The sequence below is a fragment of the Podarcis bocagei genome (genome assembly GCF_964188305.1).
Source record: "Podarcis bocagei genome assembly, chromosome: 4".
NCBI classification, from domain to species: domain Eukaryota; kingdom Metazoa; phylum Chordata; class Lepidosauria; order Squamata; family Lacertidae; genus Podarcis; species Podarcis bocagei.
In genome coordinates this window covers 13,070,884-13,093,327 of record NC_138128.1, presented here as the reverse complement: position 1 = coordinate 13,093,327, position 22,444 = coordinate 13,070,884, and the positions used below count along the sequence as shown (strand labels likewise).

General features: G+C 45.4%; 1 protein-coding gene across 4 annotated transcripts in view; it reads right to left on the bottom strand.

Moving 5' to 3' along the window:
- The window catches only part of TBL1XR1 (TBL1X/Y related 1), a 180,227-nt gene that overhangs the window by 13,804 nt on the left and 143,979 nt on the right, over window positions 1-22,444 (bottom strand). For 3 of the 4 annotated variants that reach the window (XM_081190371.1, XM_081190372.1, XM_081190373.1), the window contains exons 4-14: window positions 19,060-19,205; window positions 15,466-15,685; window positions 11,543-11,675; window positions 9,903-10,044; window positions 7,618-7,681; window positions 7,357-7,454; window positions 5,723-5,783; window positions 4,827-4,948; window positions 4,061-4,135; window positions 1,713-1,840; window positions 145-310 (exon numbers count right to left, since the gene is read on the bottom strand). In XM_081190371.1, coding sequence (XP_081046497.1) covers window positions 145-310; window positions 1,713-1,840; window positions 4,061-4,135; window positions 4,827-4,948; window positions 5,723-5,783; window positions 7,357-7,454; window positions 7,618-7,681; window positions 9,903-10,044; window positions 11,543-11,675; window positions 15,466-15,685; window positions 19,060-19,205 — 1,355 coding nt within the window. The remainder of the gene's footprint in view (window positions 1-144; window positions 311-1,712; window positions 1,841-4,060; window positions 4,136-4,826; window positions 4,949-5,722; window positions 5,784-7,356; window positions 7,455-7,617; window positions 7,682-9,902; window positions 10,045-11,542; window positions 11,676-15,465; window positions 15,686-19,059; window positions 19,206-22,444) is intronic. The other variant, XM_081190374.1, reaches the window with a different exon arrangement.

Here is a 22,444-nt window from a genome sequence, read left to right as displayed (position 1 = left end):
TGTTTTGGTGTTATGTGTGTTGTTTGTGTCTATATAAAATGTGAAAACCCAATAAAAATATTTAAAAAAAAAAAAAAGAACCCTAAGAAAGAAAGGAATTTAAATAAAATAGCTACACACAAACAACCGCCCAAGCAGACGCACCTGTGTATTCCAGATGTGTACACATTTGTCGAAAGAGCCACTGGCCAGGTACCTGCCGTCAGGACTGAAAGCTACACTGTACACAGGTTCTTGGTGTTTCGTCAAGGTGTGGATGCAGATCCCTCTGTCTACATCCCATAACCGAACTGTAGAATCGAAAGATGCACTGCCGAGAAGGGAAAGAACAGGAGGGGGAAGCAATTGCTGTCATTTCAATATTGACTTTAGAATGTATTTACCTATGCTTTCTTTCTTAAACAAAACAAAACAAAACCATGCACTGGGGGGAATTAAGGGTGGAGGAAGAAAAGCAAAAAGAATAAGGGGAGTGCAGCAGAAGAGGTGCAGCAGAAAACATGCATTTAAAGGGCTGATCTTTCATAATCAGGGCTGTGTAGGTGCCTGCCCCTGTAACAACCCCCTTGTAACTGTATAGACTTTAGCTTCATTATTATAACGACCTGTTTCATTATGATTAAATATCCATATCTGGATTTCCTCGGGCTAGTTGGCACTTACCTACCGTAGATTCCGGCATATTAGGTGACTGGGCGTATAAGACGACCCCCCCAAATTGGCAGCTGCCAATTTGGGGGGGTCAACTTATACGCCCAGTCTTATACGCAGCAGCTTTGCTGGGCATCAGCAGTGGGCGGTGGGCTCCACGCCGGGAGGAAGCTGCCCAGCGCAGCCGGCTTAGCATTGCTGGGCAGCTTCGCCGGGCGGCTTCCCCCCGGCGTGGAGCCCGCCGCCCACTGCCGCTGCCCAGCGAACCCATACCCGGCGTATAAGACGACCCCTGACTTTTTAGAGGATTTCTCAGGGTTAAAAAGTCGTCTTATACGCTGGAATCTATGGTAGGTTGCGAGTATTGCAGCGTTCTGCAAAACAAGCAGTATTCCAAGAAAAGGCCTAGGACATTATCACCCTGGGACACTCCTGAATTCGGTCACATCCCCAGCATATGTTTAAAGTGCATGGCTTCACCCAAAGAATCCTGGGAATCTCGTTTGTTTAAGGAAGCCAGGAACTGCAGCAAATGGAACAATGTGTTGTGCTCAGCCTGTACTGTACTGCAGCTCTGTGAGGGATAAGCTACAGTTCCCATGATTCTTTGGGGTGAGAGGAAGTCATGGGCTTTAAACGTTCGGTGCAGACGTGACCTTCGAAATAGGATGAGGCACTTGTAGCTGGCTCTGTTTGCCCTCCAAAGGAGAGCAAGAAGCACATACTCAAAGACACAAATGAGAATAATAGCAGGCTTCTTGGAACATGCAAAGGGTTGAAATGGGGACAAGGAGGGGTGCACATACAAGCCCCGTCCAAAACTGCCTGGGCAGCTCTTCAGATCTTTCTGCAACTGGTGGGAAGATCTGAAGAAGTGTGTGCATTTTAAGGTGTTCAATTGAGCATGGTTTGAGACCTCCCTGTGAGAGGGAGGCCCATCAATCTGTGGACCCCAATTATCCCCCTTCGCATAGGGGGAGTCCCCACAGTTTAAACCTTCATGTCCTGAGGATGAATTCTGATGCCTTAGCATAGCTGCTGTCTCCCCCTGACAATATTACCTTGCTAACATAAGATTGGCATTTGGGTTGTTTGTTCCTGGCCCCGTAGGACTCCATTTGATAGTATAAATTTCTTTGTTGTGTGCTTGTAGATCGTGGACACAACTATCTTGTTTCATACTCCAGATCTAAGAGAGGTTAAGAGAGAAGAAAAAGCGTATCAACTTTCTGTGCAAAGGGTTTCCCGGCAAATATCGCAACCCCCTTCCTTCCACCAAAGCAAAGAAACACACAGTGCAAATGAAGAGACTTTGCTCCGGGGGTTTTCGAGCCCAATTCTCATGTGAAATCGGCACTGCATTTGTAGGCGCCCGGTCACTGTTCTGCAATCTGTTCTGCGCACAGCTGTGGCAATTTCCACAGCACCCAACGCCAAAGGAGGCTCGTCGCGAAGCACTGGAAGGAAGTGCAAAAAACGTGTGGAGAGCTGCTTCACGGAAGCAGCCTCCCATTTGCAGTGAACTCCAGGTGTTCTTTCCTGCCCACCTAGCAGTTCGAAAGCACGTCAAAGTGCAAGTAGATAAATAGGTACCACTCCAGCGGGAAGGTAAACGGCGTTTCCATGCGCTGCTCTGGTTCACCAGAAGCGGCTTAATCATGCTGGCCACATGACCCGGAAGCTGTATGCCGGCTCCCTGGCCAATAAAGCAAGATGAGTGCCACAACCCCAGAGTCGGTCACGACTGGACCTAATGGTTCTCTACGGAAGTGTTGATTTGGAAAGGACCCTGAGGGTAATCTCGTCCAACCCCCTGCGATGCAGGAATCTCAACACAGAATCATAAAACTGCTAAACTGCACATGCGTATGGGATGAGAATGTGCTTTCATAGGACGGAAACCAAAACAAACAAACAAATAAACTCCAGTGTGTGGTCAAAAACCCTGCAGGGTATCCCTCTCTAAAAACCTGTGGAACTGCTACTGGGTTTGTGTAAAGGGAACTGTATTGGCTAGTTCTGGACAATACTGAACTAAATGAACCAATGGTCTGACTCTGTATAGACTCAGCTTCCTGTTCCTTTCGTTGTAGACTATAATCTTCTGGAACAGCGACAATTCCTGTTCTGCGTTCTAAAAGGCTCAACGAAGACACCAGGGTGGTATTGAACTAAGTTTTACTCAAAATAGATCCACTGCAATTAATGAACGTCAACAAGTTAGGTCCATCAATTTCACTGAGTGCACTCCCAGTAAAATTTAGTTGGATGCCAACCTGGGGGAATATGTTACGCTAAAACAAGCGAAACAAGGGGCTAATATGAGCTGATAGCCACACCAAGTGCTTTTTAAAGTCAGGAAGATGAAGCAAGTCAATTAAATTGACTGACAAGTAGAGGTAGTGCAAGGGAAAGGAAGGCCTTCCAGCAACACTAAATCAAGTCATTGAACACGTAACAAAGCCTCAACATGCTGGGATTGGGATTAGCAAAGGTGGCTTTAGAAGCAAATTCATGAGGACAGGCTAATCAATGGCTATTGGCCAAGTATCATCCAATACTCAATACTGGGGAGAAAGCTGCCAAGGAGTGTGGTGGAGTCTCCTTCTTTGGAGGTCTTTAAGCAGAGGCTTGACAACCATATGTCAGGAGTGCTCTGATGGTGTTTCCTGCTTGGCAGGGGGTTGGACTCGATGGCCCTTGTGGTCTCTTCCAACTCTATGATTCTATGATTCTAAGCTGTCATGACTAAAGTCTTTGAGGGCAGAAACTGGAACATGATGGAAGATACTAGTTCATTCTACAAGGTTATTTTCTTTTTTTTTACTGATAAGAGTTGGAAATGCTGTTTTATGTTTTGGCTATCTCAAGGTCACGCTGAGATAGATAAATTTGTGCGCTCAGCGAACTGGTAATTCTTTCTTACTTTCATTTTCAACCTTGAACGTTTGCAGATTTCTCTGAAGTTGTTTTGTGTGTGTGTGTGTTTTGCCTTCCGTGTGTTTTTTTGCCTTTCATGAAAAATTCCTCTTTTACTGATGAACCTTTGATTCTGCGTGTTTTATTACTTCCAAGACACATTCACTTCAAATATACGTTTCTGCAACTCTGCTATTCATCAGGACATGGAGTGGCTAGGATTTTAGGCTGATTCCTGTCACAGGCAACAGAGAATGGGGGCATCCAAAAGGAGATTTGACTTGATAGGCTGGTCCAGCAAGATGTTTCTGATGGCATTATAGGACACCAGGTCCAATTTTGCCAAAGATGACTAACAACGTTGCCAATCAAAAGAAGGCCAAAGCCTTCTTGGATACATAGCGATAAACTCCAAATAAGAAGGTGACTGAAAAAGTATAGCATAAGTAGTTTATTACAAACCCAGATCACCCGGTGTTGTACATTTTACCTTTAAAGTCATGTCATCGGAACAAGATGCCAGAAGATTACCAGTGGGATCCCATTTGATTGCGTTAACTTCATTCTGAAATTTAAAAGCAAGAGGGAAGTTGACATCTCCCATTTCATTGACATAAGAGGACAGGGAAATAAAAGGAAGGCTCTTCCAACTCAGTAACAACATGGCGGCACCATTAATCCAGAAGGAACAATGCTGAAATTTGATGGAACATGAATCTTGAAATTATTCAGAGGCAGGCAATGGATACAGCAGGCTCTATTGGGCTTGGCCCAATACCACTCAGATTGCATCCGAAGGACACTTAGGAAAAGGTTTTGCTAATTCAATGGGGCCTTCTTTGGAGGAAAAATGCTTAGCTTAATAACAGCACCATCTTTGCCTATGCAAATTGTACAGTCAACGCAAAAGCTGTATGGGGCATACACAGGCTATGCGTCCCCTTACAACCGGCTGAGCTAACGTAAGAATCTGTAAGGCATTCACAACTTTCAAAAGAATCCAAGAATCCATGCCTGGAATCTGGAACAGATCTCTCATGAACTCATGGGAAACACTGTGATCTTATGGGAACTGCAGCTTGGGGGTGCAGGTCCTTCATGGAAGTAACATACGGTGATGGGTTGAGGTGACATGACACCAGGAAAGCTCTCAGCCATCCGGCAACAGGATCACATCTCTTAACTTTGCTCCATATGTGCAGCTTATACTAAACAAGTGGAACATTGTTTTAAAAACAGAACAGAACTATACTTACGGTGTGGCCCTGGAAGGTTTTGATGGGCTTATCTTGGCCTAGTTTACAGACGTGAATACACATATCTGTGCTACAGGAGGCGAATGTGTTGTTGCTCTGCCAGTCAACATCTAACGCTGGTGCTATTGACAGACAGACAGACAAAACATTAAGCAGAAACATAACCTCCCCCCTATATTCATGAGCAAACGGTATCGAGGTATCAGCCTAGAGCAGAGCAGAATGTAAAATTCAGAGGGAATTGCCCTTGTCGCTCAATTTCATCTTTCTATATGGTTCTTATATACAGTGGATCCTCGGGTTATGTACCGTCCTCCTTACAAACGCTTTGGGTAACAAGCTCCACCAACATGGAAGTAGATGCTCCTGGTTGCAAACTTTGCCCTGGGATGTGAGCGGAAGTTGTGCGCCTTTGGCGCAGCGGCAGGCCCCATTAGTGAAACCGTGCCTCATGTTAAGAACAGTTTCGGGTTAAGAGCGGACCTCTGGAACGGATTAAGTTCGTAACCGGAAGTACCACTGTACTGTGGTATTTTTATGTATTACAATTTTGCTGTTATTTTTACTGATGATAATTTAAGTAACGATTCATTGCGATTGTCGAGAGTGAATTTCTGCTTATTCTTCTATTTGCTGATATTCTGCAAGTTCATTTTAAAGTCTACTGTTATAATCTAACAAATTACTGAATACTACAGAGTGTAGTACTAAATATATCTTCTTTTGATAATGTAGCAAAGAGATTTTGTGCACAGTCGTGCTTTTTTAAAAAAGAGGTATGGATAATCTTGATTTTAATCAGGACCAACTGAGCCTTAAAAGGCAGTGTCTTCCACTGTTAATTGTCCCTCCCCTAGTTTTCAAAACTAATTGGTTCTTTGAAAAGAAATACGTACCAGAATGGAAAGGAAACTGCTGTTTGGCTTCTCCAGTATGTGCATCCCAAATAATTGTGGTCTGAATTAAAAAAAAAAAAACGAACAGCAAAAGACCATAAAATTGCTTTTGTAGATCTCACTCATTGCTAAAGTCTGGCAAACCAGCATTATTCAGATTGTATGTTTTGTAGGTTTGCTATTTAAAAATGCCCCAAGCAAAAGTTTATCTACCAGACAGGTGGAGCTTACAAGTTTGCATTATTAGAAAGCAGTTCCTAATATCCATATTACTCGTCTGTAATCTCCTAATTAGCTCATCTCCCTTCAAATATTTGCAGGCTGCAGCGTCTGCCTTCAGCTAACCACTTAGTGCCCGACACATTATTTGCACACCAGCAGCTCCCTCCTGCCCCAAAAGAGGTTTCAGGGGTGGGTGATGTGAAGTAGAGAGCGTGCTAAACCCTTTCTCCACCAGCTGCTTATCCACTCTAAATCCAACACAAGCTCCCTTTCCTTTGTGCAAGGTTCAGAACTTGTTTGCCTTCACTGTGACATATAATGACTAGAAAACCTTCATGTTCGTAAGATTAAGAGCTACTGCAAAGAGGATGACTTCTGGCCTGTTTGAGAAATCTCTCTCTCTCTCTCTCTCTCTCTCTCTCTCTCTCTCTCTCTCTCTCTCTCTCTCACACACACACACACACACACACACACACACACAGATTTTACCCAGGACAAAATTGGAATCAACAAGCTTTAGGCTCATGCGCTCCCTTCCCATACTTTCTGTGCTGAGAAAACGACACAGGGATCCCTTAATTTATTTAAAAGGACTATCCCGATTGCACTTTTCAGAGAGATCCCATGAGTGCATTTATTAGGCAAAGTTACATCAGACTGAATTACCTACATAGCATTTCCCATAATGGCCTTGTGATGTGATTTTCCAAATTAATGTATTTAAAATTATTTTTGCTGTAAGTGATAATAACTTATTATTATTACTACTATCACCATCCTGCTGCCCAGTTAATTGAGGGCACCTTTTCAACCGGTCAAAAGCTTTTTAAGTGATTCAAACTAACTGATAGGACTAAATACTTCATTCTTGAAGCATCTGCTTAAAACTTCCTGTGAATGTGAAACATACATTTGTCCTCTTGGGTCAGGGAGATCAGTGACAGCTCCCTGTCGAGTGCACATAGCATAGCAAATTTGGGTTTCCTGCTGCAAAATTAATAAAGGAGACCGTAAGCAAGAAAAGGCAAATCCAAGGGGACGTCATGCATAAACTGCAGGAAATGTTCTCTACAATTCTCCATATATTTGTCTGCTCTCGTCTTAAGCTGCTTCAGCCTTGGGAATGTTCACTTGCTCTCACAGGTTCGCCATTTGACAGTTCGCCACCACCATACTTGAGCGAACTGCAATTTCCACTAGTATTAAGAGACCACATTTGTTGTCAAGAATGCTCAGAAATCACCTGCTATATTAAAGCCTAGTGATGATTGTTGTTTCCAAACCCAGACAGGGTCTCACATGGCCTTACTGTCTTTTTTTCTGTTGGGTTTTCAAATCTAAACCTGTTTGGTGCGCCCCATAATTTGATCTCGCCGAAATGGGATTACTGAATAAGCCAGATGCTGTCTCACCTTGTCCACGCCTGCGCTCAATATGAAGTTGCCCTTTTTGTTCCATTTTAATGCGAATATGGGACCTTTATGTTGCCCTAACGTGCTGGCGAGATTACCTGGACAATAAAAGAGAGCATTTATTACAATTCTAAAATGGGAAAACGAAAGATCGAAACAAATTATGCCATGCACAAGAGAAGAAAAAAGGACACTGGAACAAAATTACACAAAATTTCAAAAGATAGAAAAAAGAAGACAACTGAAAAACCGTGTGCTCACCATCTTTAGTCCATATCCTTGCAAATCCATCATATGACCCTGTTGCTAGAAGCGTACCTTCGCTCTGTGGGGCAAAAGAAGAAGAAGAGAAGAAGAGTTTGGATTTGATATCCCACTTTCTCACTACCCTAAGGAGTCTCAAAGCGGCTAACAATCTCCTTTCCCTTCCTCCCCCACAACAAACACTCTGTGAGGTGAGTGGGGCTGAGAGACTTCAGAGAAGTGTGACTAGCCCAAGGTCACCCAGCAGCTTCATGTGGAGGAGCAGGGAAGCGAACCCGGTTCACCAGATTATGAGTCCACTGCTCTTAACCACTACACCATGGGTAGGCAAACTCAGGCCTGGGGTCTGGATCTGGCCCAATTGCCTTCTAAATCCGGCCTGCGGACGGTCTGGGAATCAGTGTGTTTTTACATGAGTAGAATGTCTCCATTTATTTAAAATGCACCTCTGGGTTATTTGTGGGGCATAGAAATTCGTTCACCCCCCCAAAAAAAAATACAGTCTGGCCCCCAACAAGGTCTGAGGGACAGTGGACCGGCCCCCTGCTGAAAAGGTTTGCTGACCCCTGCACTACACCACACTGGAAAGAGTTAAGAGTGTTATGATATGCTATTTCGTGTCACAGAACACAGCTAAGGTAGCCAACGTCCTCACAGAGCTTGCTCTCTTTGGGATGAATGTAAACTGAGGGCAATTCGATGCACACTAACTTGGGAGTGAGCTCCACTGGGACTTCCTTCCTTGGCAACGCACTTCAGATTGTGATGTGTGCCATGAAGCTGCATGCCATCTGGGCCCAACCTCCCAAAACTTGAGTCAGTTTTCTTGTTGCCCCTGCAGACTACTTCCTGTGCGCTTGTATGTTCAGGCCTGCACATTTTGCAACCCCGCCTCTCCCAAATGAAAACAGCACTTCTTGAAGAAATGCAGCCTGTCTTGATATGGTGCAGCTTGGAGGCCTGTGGAACTCCCCTGTGAAATGTTCCTAGTCTCACAAAAATCTTTAATTGGGCTTCCCTTGTAATTTATTGGGCGTTTCCTCAGAACTGGGCCCTTCAAACCACACCTTGAAATTTCATCTTTTGGGGGTGGGGGTGGATATTGCCAGTCATCCTAGTCCTGCTCATAAGGAATGGTGGAAATATATCACAGGGGCACTGTGGTTGGTGTATTGATCCATAGAACTAGGAATCTTCTTCTGATGTCTAAATCTACACTGAGGAATTTGGAGTTCCCAGCAGGTGGGTCGCTGTGGCTTACTGGGACAACTGCGGCAGGGAACACAGCGGGGAGGTCACAGCATTGCAGGTGCAATGTCAGGAGACCCAGAAGGCCTGAAACGTCGAGTTTGCACCACACTGACTTCCCAGCTCCACTTCTTCCTCCAGGTAAGCAACAGCCAGCTGCTTTTGGTCATCAACCTTCATGGGGTGGAATCCTCCATCTCCTTAATGGAACTTGTACCAATTGCTCCCTATCCCACCCCCCTTTCTAATAGCCTTTTCAGTGCTTGAGAACTACCAACAGGTTTTCTTAAAGCCCGTTCCAATACTATTCCAGGGTGAGTCTTTATTGCACTGATGGGGGTGGTGCGGTGCAGAATCTGTTTAAGGTCTCTTCCCCAAGATACCCCTCTTCCACTTTTCCCAGGTCTGGGGAACCTGACGCCCACCAGATATTGTTGAACTGCAATCCCATCATCCCTGACTGTTGGCCATAAAAGTTATGAGTTCCCAACCCACTGACCTACACCTTTGTTTTTTTCCTTTGTTATGCTTCTGTGATGCTGATCTGGGACTATTATAAAGCTCGCTTGTAACTTTACTTGCTCTTTTGCACTTCCTGCCTTCCTGGCTTTAGTTTCTTTGCCTAGACAGCTGATTTGAGTGCGCTTAAGGGCTTGTGCATGCCTACTGTGTACAACTCCGGTACACAATAAAACACTTCTGAAAGCCCACTGAGTCTTGAAAGCTCTCTTCTGCGCAGAACAGGGAGCGGATGTGCTTCCTGAACCCTTACGGGGTTGCAAAGTTCAGCCTTCCAGATAATATCCCAGCTACGCCAAATGTTGACCTTTCAGCAGGTATGCGTTTTACTGGTTACCATGGGCATTGGTGGCATTAAGAGCGGCGACAAAAAGGACACGGTCAACTCACAATTCTAAGTGGAAAGTTCAGAAAAGAACTCCCTCAACCCCCTCTGTGGATGCCCACTGTAACTTGGAAGCTGAAAATATGGGTTTTGCAAAGTACGTTTGGAGCACCAGGGAGTTTCTGCTTACATTCCAATCTAGGGAAGTCACGTCTTTGTTGCTCGGTACATCTTGGCCCCCTTCTCGTATACAGTGCCGAAGGACCAGCTGTGTGGATCCACTGGTACTGTTTTCACTAAGGTTCCATATTCTTGCCGTTGAATCTCCCGATCTGCAAAATAAACAGGGATCATGGGCTTCTTTGAGCCAATAATTTACCACCACCTTGCAAGAGCAAAAGGTGTGGGTAACAGTGCCTGGTCACAACCATTCCCAGAATTACAGGCTCTTTTGCTAGAAACGTTCCAATCAGTCTTTTGCATTTCTTCTCTGTGTGCACTAACGTTACACGGACCTCATTCTGCTGTTTTGAATGGGAATGCTTTTATGTTGCCCAAAATAACGTGCTTCCAACTTTCGCCAATGCAAAGAGCCAAGAAGCTACGGTTAATTATGCCAAAACTAACACAAAAATCCCCACTTTTAAAACATGCCACTTTGTCGACACCATTGTGCGATTCAAGCAGTCCTATTCCCAGGGTCTTCAGAGAAGAGCTGGACCGCTAATTAAAGTATCCGCAGCTGGAGGATACCAAACCACCTGTCGCAGTGTGCAAAATATATGGGGACAACTAGCAAATAAACTAGCAGTGTGCCACAAGCTGGCCTCCAATTTTTCCAAAGATTTATTCCCCTGCAAGCGAGCCTTCCATTTTTCTCCTTCATGCTCAGGGAGTCCCCCCCACCCAACACAATTGCTTCAGAATTTTGGTGGGTGTTAGGCTGAGCTTATACTTTATAACAGTGAGGTGGTTCTGGGTTCCAGTTACAGATAGGTAGCCGCGTTGGTCTGCCATAGTCAAAATAAAAAAAATCCTTCCAGTAGCACCTTAAAGACCAACTAAGTTAGTTCTTGGTATGAGCTTTCGTGTGCATGCACACTTCTTCAGATACCACTTCTTCAGGTATCTGAAGAAGTGTGCATGCACACGAAAGCTCATACCAAGAACTAACTTAGTTGGTCTTTAAGGTGCTACTGGAAGGAATTTTTTTTTTTTTGTGGTTCTGGGTGTTGGACTTTCCTTTAAGCATTTAGCCAGCATGCTTCTTCATATGAAAAAACAACAACACCCATGCGATTTTGAAGAAGGGAAGTAGAAGAGTTTGGATTTGATACCCCGCTTTATCACTACCCTAAGGAGTCTCAAAGCGGCTAACATTCTCCTTTCCCTTCCTCCCCCACAACAAACACTCTGTGAGGTGAGTGAGGCTGAGAGACTTCAGAGAAGTGTGACTAGAAGCTGCATGTGGAAGAGCGGAGACGTGAACCCGGTTCACCAGATTACGAGTCCACTGCTCTTAACCACTACACTACACTGCCTCTGGAAGCTGTGGAAGTTGGCTACCAAGTGCCTCAGAACAGCATGCTTACTGATTTTGTTTTTAAGGTAAGTTCTTCCTCTCTCCCTCTCTTTGCCTTTCGTTTTTTTAAAAAAAGAACTTTCTGCACAGATAAGAAGTTAAAAACTAAAAAGACTCAACTTCTTTATACAAAACAAACAGATGCCAGAAGTGCGGTCGGCGGCCTCCCCGCCTTCTCGTGCTTAAAGAAAAGGCCGTGCAACCGGAGTAAAGAACTGCCTCTGTAAATTTCTTTAGGGGAAACATACCCAGAGGCCAGGAGGTCGCAAACAGGGTTCCACGCACAGATGAATACTTCTGATTCGTGGCCACGCAGCACCACTGCTTTGTTAGAAGGGATTTCAACGTCGCCATCTACTTCCATCATATCCGTGTGATTATCTGCAGAACAGAGGACAACAACCGGGGGTAGGTGTGTTACTATGGACCCACTCCTTCTTTGAATCCTGCCTTTTGGCCTGCAGGACCACGAACAGCACACCTTGGCTGCTTGGTACATCTTTGCCCCAACCCCACCGCCATCTTACATATAGTGCTGATGGACCAGAGGGCACTGTTTTGAGCAGCAGCAGTCAGCAGGGAAGGTGGCGGTGCTTATCTGACCTCTCACCAGCACTGCTACTTGGAGAGCGGGCTTCTTAGAGACTTTCTCGTGGTTCTGAATGTTTCGTGGTATTTTATGCATTGCTACTGGCTGATAATTTTAACTGATTACAGTTTAGTAATTCTTTGATGTAATGGTTAAGTGTGAGCTGTGTAACTAGTGTTTGCTGATAAATTTAACGCTATTCGAATGGATTATTGAACATTGCTTTATTTGCTTATTTTAAGGTTAGGTTGTCATTACAACTTTTTATTGGATCAGATTATTAGGCGTGCGAGATCTCTGCAGTCTGCTTTGTTGTTTCTTCAGCTTAAAAACCCATCTTGTGTGTAGTAATATAGAAAGGGCGGTATACGATTTAAAAGTGAAATGAAATGAAATTTCAGCACAGTGCAAATGCACTGGCAGAACCAATCCGCCACTCATGCTGGTGCACTTGCACTGCACCAACCTCCCTGATGCCTCTCCCTTCCTGGTAAGCACAGCAACACCATGGAAAAAGAAAATATTACTGCTCCGTCCCACCAACCACTACTGGTTTTCAACAGGTTTTCACACTCTAACCATTGACTCTGAGCACATACTCTGTTGGGCTTTTCTCTGCTTCCCTTGATCACTGGGCCTTCTGGCACACCCTCCTACATCTAAGCATCAGAAGCGATGTGCCCTTTGTTCAGTTTGGTGCAACTGAACTGTATTCAACCCACCAAATGCGGTCCTAGGAGTGGAGATTCAGAGTGGTGTAGTTGACAGAATGCTGGACTTAGCGGTGATGGGGATTTCTATCTCCTTTCTGGCCATGAAGATCAGAGTAACCTTAGACCAGTCACAACCACCCTGTTTAATTGACCTCAGAGGACTGTTTTGATTATACAAGTTAGGGGAACCATGTTGATGTATAAGGATGCAGAGAAAAAAGGACAAGAAAGAGGTACTTAGGTGTGCTGGTTAATTTTGGGCATGTTTGTCCTGCACCTGCAACTGGTTAACCATGTGAGCCTGAGTCAGCAAGCATGTGAGAGTGACTTAGCACAACCTAAAGTATAAATATCCTTGTGTTTGAAGCAAGTTTGCTCTTGGCTCCTGCCCTGGGCCAGAGCCTAGTCTGTGTTGGAACACTGCAAGAAGGTATGCTGCTGGAAAGACCGTGTACTACAACTGTATGGCTGTGAATCTGCTTTATATTGCCCATAAAGGGACTGACTGGTGTTTTTCTGTTTCACTGGAACACTCTGCTGGTGTGTTGAATGGGCACTCTGTATATGCCCCAACAAAGCATATATGCTATCACAAGTTCTTTGGAGGTTTTAGTAACAGTGAATAATAATTGCCTTAAGAGCAAAGCCAAAATATTTCTTGTGTGCATACAAATTATGTATTTGTCACCGCATGCATTTTTTATCTCCATTGTTTGTGTACTTTATTACGCTAAAGAGGTGGTTTCTAGGGTGATGCAGGGCTGAGGGCAAGACAAGACCACCTTAACTCTGATTTAAACATACGCTGTAATGGAAAACTCTCCTACCCCCATACAGATCATGTTGCCATATTCAGCTAACTCCACAGAGGTGTGTGGCAAACCAGTGGCTAATCATGACAAGTTGCTTTATTTACTTTGGCAAGGAAGCCATATTTAATCCACATTGGCCTGTCTGTTTAAACAAGCAAAAGTCAACAGTTTTGAGTCTAAGCTGGTGGCGACGTTTTTCTAGTATTTCAAAAGCATATTGAAACTCCAAAAGGTGAAATCAGATTAAGCCAAGGGAGCCAAGGACAGAAAGTTATGGTTAGTAAATGCAATCCACTTCCTATTTTGGAGATCTATTCACAACCTTTGCAAGTCTGGTGACTAATTTAAGAGTGACCTGTCTGCAAAAAGCACACATGCAAGATAGAGGGTAGAGGGGCAGCTTTTTCCCCAAGTCATCTCAGTATCCCTCGCACTGGATACAGAAGCTACATAAATCCTTCTTTCTGTAAAGGCAGACAGAGAGCAGGTATTATTTGCGTTTCCAGCCAGTAGGGGTGGCTGGTAAATCACATTATCTTTAGACCAGTAGTCTGGATTTCTAGCATAAGCGGCAACTCACAGCTAACAAGCAAAAAAAGAAGGGGGGGAGCACCAACAATCACCCTGGCTTCTAAATCCAAACATGGAAAGGAATGGAGACATTAGTTTTAAAGAGGAGGTGTTTCCGCAGGTTTACCAATGCAAATAATAGCCATGTGTTGGAAGCATACTATAAGGGAGAGGTTGGGCTCACAGTTAACCTTCCACTGCCAGCAGAGGCCAGCTTGCTGCTGGGAACCTTGCAAACAACACTGGTCTGATCCTGCAAGGCGCTCTTGTGTGTTTTTTAAAGCAAGAGTGAAATCAGGATCAGTCAACAGTTTTGCTTAAACTGTTGAGAGCGAAGCATGCGGTCTTGCTTTGCAGGTTTAAAATAAACCAGTAGACTGTGGGTCTTGCTTTGCAGGTTTAAAATAAACCAGTAGACTGTGGGCACAGTAGTAAATAAGAAGCAAGCCACACAAGGTGGGACTCTGCTAAGCCTGAATTTAGGATTTTGACTGTGTTTCGTGAAGAATGTGCTTTGTGTCTGGGACCTTCAAGGCAGGCACACTTGCCCAGATGCCATTCTGCCGGCTGAAAAATGTTCCGCAATCGTAGGAATTGCAACAGTAATTTCACTCTTCCAATGCTGCATTTTGTGATTGGTATAATTCACATGCCTGTCTGAGAAGACTGTGGGAACGGAAGACAGCCTTATCTCTCTTCCGCAGTAAGTACTTTGTAATGTACTTTTGCTTTTACAGTGGTACCTCAGGTTACATACGCTTCAGGTTACAGACTCCACTAACCCAGAAATAGTACCTCGGGTTAAGAACTTTGCTTCAGGATGAGAACAGAAATCGTGCGGCTGCGGCGCAGAGACAGCGGAAGGCCCCATTAGCTAAAGTGGTGCTTAAGGTTAAGAATAATTTCAGATTAAGAACGGACCTCTGGAACGAATTAAGTACATAACCAGAGGTACCACCGTACTTTGTTCTGTTTGTTCTCTCGGAGCAGAAGAGAATGGTCGCCATTATGCTGTAGTCTGTACATAGTGTGTAAATAAATAGATTAGACTACGATGTTTCACACTCCTTGCTGTGTTATGCTAGATGATTAGTGTGCATAAATCAAGGTGGTTTATGTCGCTGAGCGCACTGGATGAGAGGGGAGATGCCTTTTCTAGTGCTGCGCATACCGGAGGATGATCGGAGTTGTAGCAGGCACCCCTGGGTGTTTTCCAACAAATTGCAACAGCTGGGAAACACTGCAGATAAAAAAGCACGCACGCACTGGGAACATGGTGCTTTGAGCAACACTGTCCACCCCCCAAGCCCCCCCTTTTCAAATGTTTACAAACATTTGGTGCAGCCGCGTCCCGATCATCCAGCCAAATTTGTTCACTCAAATACCGGGGATATGGAGATGCTTCATGCAGATGGCTCTGCGTGAAATTCGGAACTTAACGGCAAGAGCACAGCCACCTAATCCTTCTTGCATGCCGGCTTACTTACTTGCTAGAGTGTGGGCTCCATTTTCCTCGCCGTTCGCAGTGTTTTCGCCATTCTTTGCAGACCCCTGCTGGTTTGTCGGAGCCGCCGCCGCAGCGGCCGCCGCCTGTTGCTGGGCGAGTTTGTCCCTGTAGGCCTGCTGTCTTGTCTGCACCACATCGGGCATCACGGCGTCTATCAGCGAGAGAGACTCTATCGGCCTACCATCGAACAAAGTACCATCCTGATTTGGAGGTTGAGGATCAGAGAGAGAGAGAGAGAGAGAGAGAGAGAGAGAGAGAGAGAGGGAGAGAGAGAGAGAGAGAGAGAGAGAGAGAGAGAGAGTTTAAATTGCAGGTCAAATTTTTCATCGATAATCTCAGGGCAGGAGTGTAAACAAACCTGTCCTGACGGTGATGATTTTTGACCACTGCACAGAGTACTTTGCAAAGTGTTTTTAAAGCAAGAGCGAACTCAGGATCAGTGGTTTTTTAATAAAAAAAACTCTAGGGGCCCTCTAAATAGGCGTTGCAGGGCGAGGACAGAATGGGTATGCAGGGCCAATTGTCCTGTGAAGTTACTGAATAATATCTGTCTGTAAACAAATGAAGATGCCTTGCAAAGAGTCAGTCCACTGCTCTGCCTCCAACAACATCTTAGGGGAGACCCCGCCCTTGACCTTGGGGTTGCCCAATAGCAGAATCGGTGGCAAAAGCCCCCCTGGGCTACTTTCATTTCACCCAGGCTGCCCCCTAAAGTTGATGCGCACTGCCATTCAGATGGTGTGCATGGATCGCATCTTGTAATTGACTATGCCCCCACCCCCAATATTTTATTCAAGTTGGCACCCTTTGGTTGTTGGCACCCGTCTGTCTCAAGAGATCATGGAGTGCACCTCTGGGGATGAAGCCAAATCGCTCCGTTAACAGAAACCTGGGGCGCAAGCATGGGCAGCGTGTATGGAGGTCCTGGGCAGCCCATAGGGCAAGACCCCAATCGTGGCCTCGGGGCCCAAAGGAAAGTGGAGCGATACGTCTGGCACCAGCTGGGCTGCAGAAGTTGCTAGACGGAGGCATACATGGCACCAGTCAACTGTCTTAGGGACTGCACTGTGGATCTGTGAGGGTTTACTCTTTAGCCTTTTCTTCTCAAGGCTAGATGAGCCTAGATGAGCTACCTTCCCAGGTTGACGAGCCCCCTATACAGTGGTACCTCGGGTTACATACACTTCAGGTTACATACGCTTCAGGTTACACACTCCACTATTACCTCAGGTTGAGAACTTTGCTTCAGGATAAGAACAGAAATCGGGCTCCGGCAGCGTGGCAGCAGCAGGAAGCCCCATTAGCTAAAGTGGTGCTTCAGGTTAAGAACAGTTTCAGGTTAAGTACGGACCTCCAGAACGAATTAAGTACCGTATTTTTCGCTCTATAACACACACCCGACCATAACACACACGTAGTTTTTGGAGGAGGAAAATCCGTAGGCATGCCACCCGTAGGCATTCCCTCCATAGCACACACAGACATTTCCCCTTACTTTTTAGGAGGAACAAAGTGAGTGTTATGGTGCAAAAAAATACGGTGCTTAACCCGAGGTACCACTGTATACAAACAATAATATGAGCCCATGCCCAGTGGATGGCCCTGGAATTCCAGGACTTAGGGGAAAAGAAACTATTCCGACCACAAGACTGGAGAGCTTTTTCAGGCAGATTCCCTATCATTGGGAATCGGGTTGTCATGCCAGTCAGATTTCCAGCCTAGTGCTGCTGTTAGTGAACACTGGGTTGGCGCATTTGCACCCACTATTTGATCGTGGATGAGGGGTGCTAACTTGATCTGAGAACTGGGTGGAAGGACTGGGAGAGCGGGACTTGGCCCAGCTCAATTTGCCTTGCTTCTCAGCACAGGAGACTAATGTATTTTCATAAAAAATATCAGGACGTATGTTTAAGGGCAATATAATAACGCATACATTTGCTTTTGTTAAGTACTGCCGGAAGGCAGGGGACACACCAAACTGAACTTGAAAGTATCTCCTCGAAAACTGCCTCCATAGACATGTCCTTTGGCTTGTTCTTAGAAGCTGGGAGGACGGGGCAACTCCAGGTGGCGGGCTGCTTCCCTCATTTATTCTCCGTTCTTCCCCTGGACTCGTGTCCTTCCCAGAGATTTCTTTTCACCGTGAGAGTGGTGAATGCTCTCTCTGTTCTCCAATTCAAAAGGAAAGGAGAGGGATATCAAAGGAAGGCGGAAATGGCCGCCGGGCCTCAACTGAAGTGTTGAAAACGCTCTCCTTGTGCAAGGCCAAGGGACCACCTGAGTTACTAGGCAGAAATAAGGGACTCTGGTAAAATACCTGCTTGGTAAGGAGGGGGAATGGCTGACGTGCACAACTTCAAGGTCTCAAAAGTAGAAACTTTCACATCTTGAAGAAGGAAGAGGAGAGGAAATACTCTGAGTGGGGACTTCTTCAAAAAAAGTTTTATTTATGTATGGAAGGGTTAGTGAGGAAAATGGTGAGGTGCGTCGCTTTCCATTAGACTAGGAAAGCCAAGGACAAGGACGCTAATCTATTTTTGCAGAGGTGGGTGTGGCCAGAGACAAAAGAGGGTGGAGCCAGAGCAGTGGACATGATTATTACCTCTGCGCAGTGGTCTGCATTCCAGCCACACGCAAAAACAGAGTTTCTACGCCCCTCCACCCAACCCGCCACCTCTCCATCATCTTTCCAGGCAAGCATGAGACATTAAGGGCAAATTCCAGCCACGCAAAAGCCCTCAAGGAGGGTGTGGGACAGGGCTGATAGAGGCTGTGGCCTGGGGAGTGTCTCTAGGGCTGCCTTCAGGCCCCAGGCCTGAGGTTCTCCACACCTGTCTCTGGGATAATGCAGTGTGTGTGTGTGTGTGTGTGTGTGTGTGTGTGTGTGTGTGTGTATCTCCAAAACAGAAACATCTTTGCAAAAGACTGGGCAAAATCACTAGGCCAAATGAGAGCAAATCGAAACCACAGTGTCCTTAAAAAAACAACACAATCAACTGGGTTCCCTCCCCAATTGTTCCACTGCCTCATTGGTGTTGTTTGAATGACCACAGCTGGTGGCGCTTGTGCATGACCTCCTAAATGAAGAGGCATCAACTTTGGCAGTGCTTTGGCAATGTGTGCACTGCGACAGGTAGTTCCGAGCTTTTGGCAACTGCATGCCATGCTTTTGCAGGTGAGGGTGCTTCTGTCTGCAAGCTCTCTGAATTCCTTAGGCTTGCCCAGAATCTGGTCACATGCGACTTGTTCACGTGAACATTGAAGGAACTTTAATATATGATCTCTGGAGGACCAGCAGTCTGATAAAAGAACACACAAACACCCACCCACACGCAACATGGCAATGAATGACTGCCCTGATTGAGGCCTCCATAGAACTTTGTATTATTCCAACCTTCTTTGATAAGAAAAGGTCTGGTGAGCAGGACCTACAGAGGATCTAGCGTGACAGCAAACCATCTAAGCAGGACAGTCAAAGAGGAGAGAGCAACCCACTTCCACAGGGTAATGAAACCCTCTGCAGATATATGAAAGCACTTGTCATCATCTATAGCCAACAAGAGACTTGCCTTACCTCATTAATACTGACTTCCGCCTCTACATACTGCAAGCCTTTCTGGATGATGGAAATCAAAGCAGCAGGGGGTACCAGGGCACCGTTGATGTTAGACTGGCTGATATGGCTCTCGATACCAAAGGTAAATGCTGAATGAGAGAACCCTAAAGACAAGGGGGAGGTTATAAGGATGTGCTCATACACACAAGAAGCCTTAGGCCAGTGATGGCCAAACTCTACCCTTCAGCTCTTTTGGGACTACAACTCCCATCATCCCTAGCTAACAGGACCAGTAGTCATGGATGATGGGAATTGTAGTCCGAAAACAGCTGGAGGGCCTAGTTTGGCCATCACTGTTTTAGGTTGTCAGGCTGCGGCCAGCAGGTCTGGCCTGGAGTGTCACACACTGGGGGGGGGGGAGCACAAATCAACTTTTCCTGAATGGCAGGATTCGTTCTCAAGATTTATCTACCAAAGACCACAGCAGAGAATCTTACCTAGTCATGCTAGTTATGCTGCTTTGCCGTTACCCAGTGAATCAATTATTTCCTTTATAAACCTTGGTCAAGTCTATCAACCCCCAAAGCTCAGGTGAGGCATTGAAATTCATTTGTTTATTTCTCTTTCTCTCACCACCACCCCGGGCCGCATTTCCATTTATTCCTAAATTGCATAGGACAAGGGAGAATATATGCCTACAGAAGGGAGGATTAACTTCACGACAAAGCATTTTAATTGCATGAGCACACCAGCGCCAGGCGTGTGTTTCTTCTGCGTGCCGTTTCAAGGGCAGCATAATTATCGTTTTGCAAATAGGAAAATTAGGATTACTGGATGCTAACAGTGTTATTTATTTGCTTGCCCTGAAAAGGTAAATCCATTGTGAGGAAGTGATTCATCTTAAGCCGTTACGGTTTTCCACTCGTAGGTAATTAGAACCTCAGAAAGCTCCCCTTTTGGGACGTTATAAACAGTTGCTTTATAGCCGTTGGGATCCAAAATTTTGCACAGATACTGGAGAACAGAGAGAGAGAGTGATTTCACAGGTATTGCAGCAGTAAAGAGAACAAGATAAAGACCCAGGAGGCAGAATGGGGCTATGCAAATTAAAGGGCGGGGCTATGCAAATAGGAAAAGTGTCCCCCCAGGCAGCAAGTTTACTCTGTTGAGGGGAAGGGGGAGAAAAAATTACAATTCGCTAGGCCAAAACTTGCTTTCCATCTTGGACCAGTGTTTGAAATTGCCAGACGCATTTTCCACCTGGCTATCGGCCACTTGCAACCAAGTGAAGACGCCTGGGTGCCAAGATGGAGCCTGACGTCTCCACCACCTGGGGGGATCCTTGGATCTTGCCTGTTTTCACACACTAACAACACATCCTATCGAATTCTATCCGTTGTATTTTATCTTCATGAGATAAAAGGGCAGTACACAAATTGCAATCACCATCTGAACAAATTTCAGGAACCACAAAGTCATTCTGGAATATACGACTTTCGAGCCATCTTGGCCCCCAAATGGCAACTAGACATTCCATTTTGCTAGGTGTTATCAGTTTTGACATTGGTCAGATCAGCTAGTTAATACGAGTGCCGAGGCTCACCTGCCCTGCTTTGGATGTTCACGTGAGGCTATAAGAACAATCAGATCTGGGCTATATGCAAACAACCATTTCCCTGCACAAAAATCTGGTTCATTGGCCATAGGATCTGGATTTTGTGTGTGAAGGCCAAATTTGAATGCTATGGCTTTGCATAGGCTGCCAGCCCTGTCTGGGACATTGGCTGTTTCAAAGTTAGATGCTCCAGAAAATGCCAGGGCAGTCACTCAGTGGCTTTCTTTTCATAGGGGTTCAAGACTGTCCCCCCCTTCCCATTATCTGCCCTGCCATGGGTGGCTTTCGATAAAAGTCCTTCGGTTTGATGGTGATGAAAATAAATAAATAAATAAATAAATAAATAAATGAATAAATAAATAAATAAAATAAGTTTATACCCCGCCCATCTGGCTGGGCTTCCCCAGCCACTCTGGGCGGCTTCCAAAAAAAATTAAAATACTGTAATACATCAAACATTAAAAGCTTCCCTAAACAGGGCTGCCTTCAGATGTCTTCTAAAAGTTTGGTAGTTATTTTTCTCTTTGACATCTGGTGGGAGGGCATTCTACAGGGCGGGGGCCACTACCGAGAAGGCCCTCTGCCTGGTTCCCTGTAACTTGGCTTCTCACAGCGAGGTAACCGCCAGAAGGCCCTCGACGCTGGACCTCAGTGTCCGGGCAGAACGATGGAGGTGGAGACGCTCCTTCAGGTATACTGGACTGAGGCTGTTTAGGGCATTAAAGGTCAGCACCAACACTTTGAATTGTGCTCGGAAACGTACTGGGAGCCAGTGTAGGTCTTTCAAGACCGGTGTTATATAGTCCCAGCAGCAACTACCAGTCACCAGTCTAGCTGCCGCATTCTGGATTAGTTGTAGTTTCCGGGTAACTTTCAAAGGTAGCCCCACATAGAGCGTATTGCAGTAGTCCAAGCGAGAGATAACTAGAGCATGCACCACTCTGGCAAGACAGTCTGCTGGCAGGTAGGGTCTCAGCCTGTGTACCAGATGGAGCAGATAAACATCTGCCTTGGACACAGAATTGACCTACGCCTCCATGGACAGCTGTGAGTCCAGAATGACTGCACACCTTGGATTATTAAAGTGGATAAGAGAGAAGCTTTCCTCCTGCTCTCTCTTTCAATGAAGCCAAACACTGGGAGATTCTGCACAGGCAAGATGGAAAAAAATAAAAATGTGTGCAGAGAATGAAATTTGTGGAGGACAGGACTGCCCTTGGTTAGTGGTCACTGTGGTTATGTTCTACTCCATTGTCTACACATCAGTTGCTGATGTCCAGTTTTCAGGCTTCCCATAGGAATCTGGTTGGCCATTGCAAGAACAGAACTGCAGACCAGATGGGCTTCTAGGTCCAGCAGGTTCTTCTTTTGCTCCAAGAGATGTTGTTGCTGAAACTTTTCATAGAATTGTAGAGTTGCAATGGACCATTAGCATCATCTAGTCCATCCCCACCTCCCACAATGCTGGAATCTTTTACGCAATGTGGGGCTTGAACCCACAACGCTCATGCTCTACTGGTTGAGCTGTCCCAGAGCTTGCGTTTCATTTGTTGCTGTTGTTTTAAAGTTACAAGTTGAAAGCCACTTTGAACAACCCGGAAAAAGCAATCTATACGAAATTTTAATGAATTAAATTTGGGAGGGAATAAACAAAATTCCAACAGTGTGATGCGGCAGCTAAATGAGCCAACATTGTGATGCGGCAGCTAAAAAAGCCAATGCAATTCTGGGCTGCATCAATAGGAGTATAGCATCTAGATCAAGGGAAGTAATAGTGCCACTGTATTC